The 7,157-nt window shown below is 38.5% G+C and overlaps 1 protein-coding gene and 2 pseudogenes across 1 annotated transcript; 2 read left to right on the plus strand and 1 right to left on the minus strand.

Annotated features, from left to right (window-relative positions):
• Positions 1-4: 4 nt before the first annotated feature.
• LOC114050890 (keratin-associated protein 4-3-like) lies at positions 5-987 on the minus strand (the record flags this gene model as incomplete). Its single annotated transcript, XM_027872939.1, has 2 exons — positions 981-987; positions 5-326 (listed from the first exon to the last, which is right to left on the minus strand). Coding segments are annotated over exons 1-2 (329 nt in total), but the record flags the coding sequence as incomplete, so codon positions are not given.
• A 218-nt stretch (positions 988-1,205) lies between these two features.
• Positions 1,206-2,226, plus strand: LOC114050891 (annotated as a pseudogene).
• Positions 2,227-4,722: 2,496 nt separating this feature from the next.
• Positions 4,723-5,160, plus strand: LOC114051153 (annotated as a pseudogene).
• Positions 5,161-7,157: the final 1,997 nt, after the last annotated feature.

The following is a 7,157-nucleotide window of genomic DNA, read 5'->3' on the forward strand; positions in this document are numbered from 1 at the left end:
GGGCTGGCAGCAGCTGGACCCACAGCAGCTGGGGCGGCAGCAGGTGGACACAATGCAGGTGGGCCGGTAACAGTTGGTCCTGCAGCAGGTGCTCTGGTAGCAAGGAGGCCGGAAGCAGCAGCCAATCCGGCAGCAGCAGGGAGCACAGCAGCCAGAGCCACAGCTCTGGCCAGAGCAGGTGGAGCCACAACAGGAGCTGACCATGGTGTTGGTGGATTGAGCTTCTGGGTTTGTTTCCAGGTGAGTGAGTGACTTCAGTTTGAAAGTCTCCTGACCCCACAGGGCTCTTTTATACCATCCTGAATGGCAGCCATCACCAGTAATAGCTTATTTCCTCATCATTATTTAGCAAGAGGGGAAAATGACCCTCAAATTAGATAATTTCTGTAATGATGGGGAAAAAAAACTTATTTCCTCTAACCTGTTAGGATTCATCTGCTTTTCTATAGATCTGATTAAATCCATAGGACTGGGTCACACAGAATATCAGAATTGGAAGCAACCTCAGAGGCCATCTCCCCATCTATGTCTGAACAACATGCATATAATGCGACTTCTTCTTTGAAATCAGGTTAGTTAGGGGCATCACCTCTGTTTATTTTTTTTTCCTGCTTCCAACTTCTAGTCCTCATGTGACAGACAGCCACAGACCAGCCTTTGATGTCACTCTCTCCAATCTATGTATCATCCTGTGACTCACAGAGAGATGTAGTTCATGTATGGTGAAGGCACCTTAGGAAGTGTTTATGTTCCTGATAAGTTGCCCCTTGTTTCTAGAGCTAAATAGACTTGAGAAAAGTCTGGGTCCTCCTAAATTCTAGTGCCTACCCTCTGTCCATTAATTTCAATTTACTCTCTATATAGCTTGTTTTTGCATTATTGCTTTTATGCTGTCTCCCCATTATTTCTACCCCCAGGGCACAGTACTGTGTCTGGAATATAGTAGTCACTTAAAAATATATATTGACTAATTGACTGACATTCCATGTACAATTAAAGCAATGATTGGGTATGGAGACAGGGGGGTTGTTCCTGACAGTCCTTTCTGAATCACTGATGATCACTGATGGACAAGAGGGTTCAGCTTGATCGAGATTTCTGTTGGTCACAGAAACAATTAAAGATGTGACCTCCTTTCTATTTTCATGTGAAAAATAAATTTTCAAGTGGCTCTTGAGTGGGAGGAGGTGGTGGTGGCATCAACAATGAATGAAGCAATTCCTCCAAGCCCCTGGCATGCCACAGAGTGAGCCAGTGGTGATGACTCCCTAGAGTCTTCAGGTATGAGCAAAGTGGGGCTGGAAAAGGACTGAACAATTCAGGTCAGAGGGGATCTGGAACCTTTTTCAGCACTGGGACACCAGCTCCAGAAGGGCTACTGACTTCAACTCATGGAGGCTGCTGGCAGAGATGATAGATGAGGATCAGACATCAGTAAGACAGCTTCAGAAAAAAAAGTCTCAGGCTCAACACAGTAAACATGAATTCACAGAAGAGCAAAAGGAGACCACTGGTAAAATTGCAACATGCTCGGAATTACAAAGTGCAGTTTTGCAGTCTATGCTGTCTCAAGATTAACTTAAATTGGAGGACCTGAAAAAGCTGGAACCAATCCTAAAGAATATTCTTACTTTTGATAAAAAAAAATATTCTCCTTTGATGGTCAGCGTGTTCCATTAACAGTAATTTTAGTGCCTGGTGAAGAAGAGAATTTGAAATTTGAGGATGATGATGAAAAGGGTGGTGCTAGAACAGCATTTCTGGATTCCTTCTCTGCTAGAGTTCCAGATACGAAGGGCATAGATTTAACGCCTTTGCAAGATGTTCCTGTGGCTTTAACAAAGGAGGATCTGTCTATCTGTCTGTCTATCTACCTATCTATCTAGTCATTTATCTATATACATGCAGACACACACACACACACACACACACACACAGAGAGAGAGAGACTTTAATGTGTACATTGAACTTCAGAAAAAAAAACACATTGAAAAATTAACCAAAGGTGTAGCCATTTTCTTTGAATTCAAACACTATAAGCCTAAGAAAAGTTTTAACACCATCAAGTGTTTTGCTTTCATGGAGATGAATAAAATTAAACCTGGGTCAATTGTAATGGAGCTATACTAGAAACCCACTGACTTTAAGAGAAAGAAACCGCAGTTGTTGACCAAGAAACCACTTTATTGTCTCCTCCATTAAACTTTGCACAAGGAATGCCTATAGCATGTATATCCTGGACCTTCTGTGAACCGAATCACTCATTACAATTCAAGTTATGGTAGCTCTGTGTAACACACTCATGCTTCAGTATGCAGGAAAACAGTCCTACTCATGCCAGTAAATGAAAAGTGAAGTCATTCCACAGCTGTACCACAGCTCAGGGTCCAACCCATCATTGAAGACCAAGCTTCATTCCTAAAGGACTCCTTTTGAACACAGGTTGTTCCACAGATTTTTGAAAGTCTTTGACTTGTGGATGAATCGCATCCGTGGCAAAGTTGAAATTTTACATGTACTTATTGTTGCAAATCACACTGGAGTGGATAGGAAGTACTCATTTCTCAACTTGAAACAGCAATAAGAATTTGTGCCAAGATTTACTTAGCTAATTCCCTTCTGATTCAGTGCATTCCTTTGAACATATGTGCTTATTTCCAGGTACATCGTTTCTTAAAGAACTGGCAGACTTGTACAATGTTTATCAGAGGTGGATCACCACTCACCCTTAATGAGATGAGTTAGTATGGGTGGGCTGCAAGAGAGTTAATAATTTTTCCATGAACATGATTGAATCATATGAAGGGGAGGGTTCCCAGATTTCAGCAACTAACTCATCAAATGTCTTTAGGTAAAACTCACTTGAAGTGTCAGGACCTTTTTACAGATTTAAGGGATTAGTCATCTAGGTTCACTTGTATCTTATTCATGCTCTTCCTCAGCTAGCAGTGATTCTAGAGGAGGCAAGTAAGAGGAACCTAGACAGTGTCTAAATTGTTTTGATTTTGTGACAGTGTTCATTTATGGTGAAATGGTTGAAATCACCTCCTTGTACATTTTTTTTTTTTTTTTGGCGAGGCAATCAGGGTTAAGTCACTTGCCCAGGGTCACACAGCTAGTGAGTGTCAAGTGTCTGAGGCCATATTTGAACTCAGCTCATCCTAATTCCAGGGCCAATGCTCTATCCACTGTGCCACCTCACTGCCCCTTTTTGATACATTTCTGAGCCATCTAGTCCAAAAATGATTGAATTCAGTCAGTTACCTACAGAGACTTTGCAGGAGCAACTGTTGTTTTTCTCTGAAAACCAATTGTGAATCCTTGAAAAAGCTACATACCTCTGATAGCAATGTGTATGCAGGTCTGGAAAGTTATTCAAAATTTTGTTTCTCAGATAAGCAGCGAAATATCCATTTGTTTTCCATGCAGATGAATTATTAAGTCATCCAAATGAAAAGCTGCAAGTCCATATTGTATAACTTGATTGTCTGCATTACTTTTTGACTAAATAAATAGGCATAAATAAAATCCAAATAGACTTTTCATATGCTTATTAGGTGGGATATTTAATACGTTACTTTAAGGCATGTGGTATACTTTATGTGGATTATTGTGTAGGATACACATATTCTCATATATATTTATATAATAGTTTTTTTAATCTGGTACTAGGTGAGTGTATTGTCAACACTAGCTTTATGACTGTATAACCAGTCCTATGACTCAGTTCATTTACTTTGTGTATCACGTAATTATAAACAGATGCACATGAAATTTGTGGGGTAAACTCAAGCAAAGCAATTCAATTTATCCCTTCATGCTTTAGGGGAGATATTCTCTGCTTTCATCTTTCTGTTTAGGTCAGTTTTGTTCCTACTAGATTATCAAATCAAATAAATTATATTAACCAACACCAGCTGATAAAAAAATACATTTTACTTGATATCTATTTTTACATCACCAGAATTTCTTCCAGGATCCCTCCTTTAACCCCTCCAGGAGAGTCATCTTACATAATAAATAATATTTTTTAAAGAAAAAGAAAAGGAGGAGGAATAAGGAAGAAGACAAAATTGATCAATATACTGTCCACCCCCCAAATTGGGAAATATGCATAATATACCACACTTGTGCACTGCTCAATTCTATAATGAAAGGGGGATGTGTGGAGGTGTCTTCTCAGTTCTCTTCACTGGAACCATAGTTGATTCTTGAAACTTTTCAACATTGATTTTTGATTGGATTTTTTGGTGGTCGTGATTATTACTTGCATTTATATGTGTTTTTTACAGTGATTGCAATTTGCATGTATATCAGTCTAGTCATTATGTATATTGTTTTCTTGATTCTGCTTCAGTTCACATGACAGTTTTCTGCATCAGTTCACATAGCTCTTTCCTTGCTCTCTGTATTCATCATATTTGTTGTTTCTTATAGCAGGCATAACATTCCAAACTGCTTAGTCACTTCCCAATCTGCAGGCAGCTATGTCTTTCCAATTCTTTGCTACCACACAAATTCATGCTATAAATATTTTGGCGTATATGGTACTTTCTTTTTATAAATGATCTGCTTGGAGGTTTATGCCTGGCAGCAAAATTTCTGGGTCAAAGAGCGTGGGCATTTCAGTCACTTTCTTTGTGTAATTCCAAATTGCTTTCTAAAATGATTGTACTGATGGTGACGCTGCTGCTATCTCCACCGTGAGCAGCACCCGGAAACATGGTGGGCCGGAGTGGCGTGATTGCTGCCGGCATGTGCGGGGTTCTCTTCATCAGCTACTGTATTTACTTTGACCGCAAGAGACGGAGTGACCCCAACTTCAAGAACAGGTTCCAAGAGCGAAGAAAGAAACAGAAGCTTGCTAAAGAGAGAGCTGGCCTTTCCAAGTTACCTGACCTTAAAGATGCAGAAGATGTTCAGAAGTTCTTTCTTAAAGAAATACAGCTTGGTGAGGAGTTACTACCCCAAGGTGAATATGAAAAGGGTGTTGATCACTTGACAAATGCCATTGCTGTATGTGGGCAGCCACAGCAGTTGTTGCAAGTCTTACAGCAGACTCTTCCATCACCAGTGTTCCAGATGTTTCTGACTAAGCTGCCAACAATTAGACAGAGAATTGTGAGCGTACAGAGCTTGGCTGAACATGATGTGGAATGAGAAACATATCACATAATGAAATCTTAATAAAAAAATTTTAAATAATTCTTAGCCCAGAAGATGAGCAGCAATGGGGAGAAAGGGCAAACATGCTAGTTATGGACAATGTATTACACTGAAATCTACCAAAGTTGATTCTAACTTTGTGTAGGTGGGTTTGCTTGGATTTTATTTATTTATCTTAGTGAGAAGTGTATTTTGATTAAAAAAAATCATTTTATAAATACACTATGAATTATCTAAATATTACTGATTTCATTTGTTACTAAAATATGCAGGTGTAAGATACATATTACATGACACTACTACATGTTAAAAAATACCCAGGGCTCATTTTTGAAAAATAAAAGTTAAGGCAATAAAAAGAATTCTGCACTCTATGTTAGAGAGCTAATGGGTGGATTTGGTTTATCTTAGTAAATTTTGTAGTATAGTAGAAAACTGATGACTCTTTTTTTAAATTTACCAAAGCTAACAAGCTGTGAAAGTCACTGGATGTGAAGTATTTCCTATTCATAAAGATAATCATGGACACATTTAGGAGATATTTTTGGTGTATAAGATAACAGCTATCAACAACCAAAAAAACCCTTGAAAATTATTTTATTTAAAACAAGCTTATGAGTCCTGGATATTTATCTTGCAAATCAGAGTTATTGGAAAGAGCACTGAACTAGTAACACTCAAGAAATGTGTTCTAGTTCTGTTCTGCCACTAATAGCTATGATTGTGTAGGACAGACTCCTTTATTGCAGAACCGCCGAAAATGAGAGATTTGTATTAAGTAATCTGAGTTCTTTTCAGCTCTATTATTATATTCCTCATGGTCAAAGCCACTTAGTTATGGGGTATTTTCCACACATGTTTGTGTTACCAGTCGCAAATATTAATTACTTATTCCAAAATGGTTTCCTTGGACTATTGCTATTACCCTGATGAGTTTTTCTTTTTAGTTTAAAAATCAGTAGTGAAGAAAAATTTTCTGACAGCTGGCTATCCAAAAGTAGACGAGTAAATTTATCTCAGGATACTGTGAATTCCTCATCTTTGGAGGTCTTTAAATTGGAGACTGTATGACCTTTTTGGAATTCCTTTTCAGGTATGTGTTGGATTAGATGATTTCTAAGGTGAAATCTCTTCCAACCCTGATACATTTTAGAGTAAGTTTAACTTACCCCTTACTTGCTTGCACTTTTCTCCATGGTCTTCATTCATTTCTCCTCCTCTGCACATTCAAATCTTTGTTGTTGTTGTTGTTGTTGTTGTTTTACTTTCTTGAACATTGAAACACCAGGGTTTGACATCAGGGATGAAGACTTTTTCAGAGAGGGATTGGGCTGATTAAGCTCTTTTTCTATAGGCAAACCAGTTGGAAAACTAAAGCCTAGCATCTGGTACATGTTGGAACACTCTAGACTGAACACTGTCTTAAGTCTTTCTGAACTATAGAGTGGCCCCAGTAATTTGCTATGACCTGTTCATAAAACTTTTCTTTAAAAAAGTCATATGTTCTCTTCAGCAGCATTGAAATCTTGTTCTATAATCTCCTCGAGTTTTATAATCTTAAGAACTGAGAGCCTTAAAATGATGATTTGATGATTAAAAATGGGGGAGAAAGGGAGGCCATTCTGCCAAGGGGAGTAAGGTTTTTGTGGACCTCCTCAAGCTTTCTGCTCTGAGCATGTTAAAGAAGTGTTGTAACCAGGCTGTAGATAATTAGAGGAAGAGGGTAGATACTGAGAGCTAAGACAAGGAAGTAGAGAAGTACAAGCTTCTTTGGGAGAGATGAAGCATCATAGAAATATTATAGAATGGAGCAGACCACTTAAACATTGAAGGGAAAGAAAAAGAAATCTTGGAGAAATTCTAAGTTTTAGAAAAGTTGCTGATCCATAGTGGTGGAGTTTCTGTAGCAGGAGTGACTTACACTGATAAAATCGAGGATCTGGACTAGAAAACCAACCCTATGTTACAAACCATCCAAACACCCATAAGTG

This window comes from Vombatus ursinus, unplaced genomic scaffold (assembly GCF_900497805.2).
Source record: "Vombatus ursinus unplaced genomic scaffold, bare-nosed wombat genome assembly UNPS02014801.1, whole genome shotgun sequence".
Taxonomy (NCBI): domain Eukaryota; kingdom Metazoa; phylum Chordata; class Mammalia; order Diprotodontia; family Vombatidae; genus Vombatus; species Vombatus ursinus.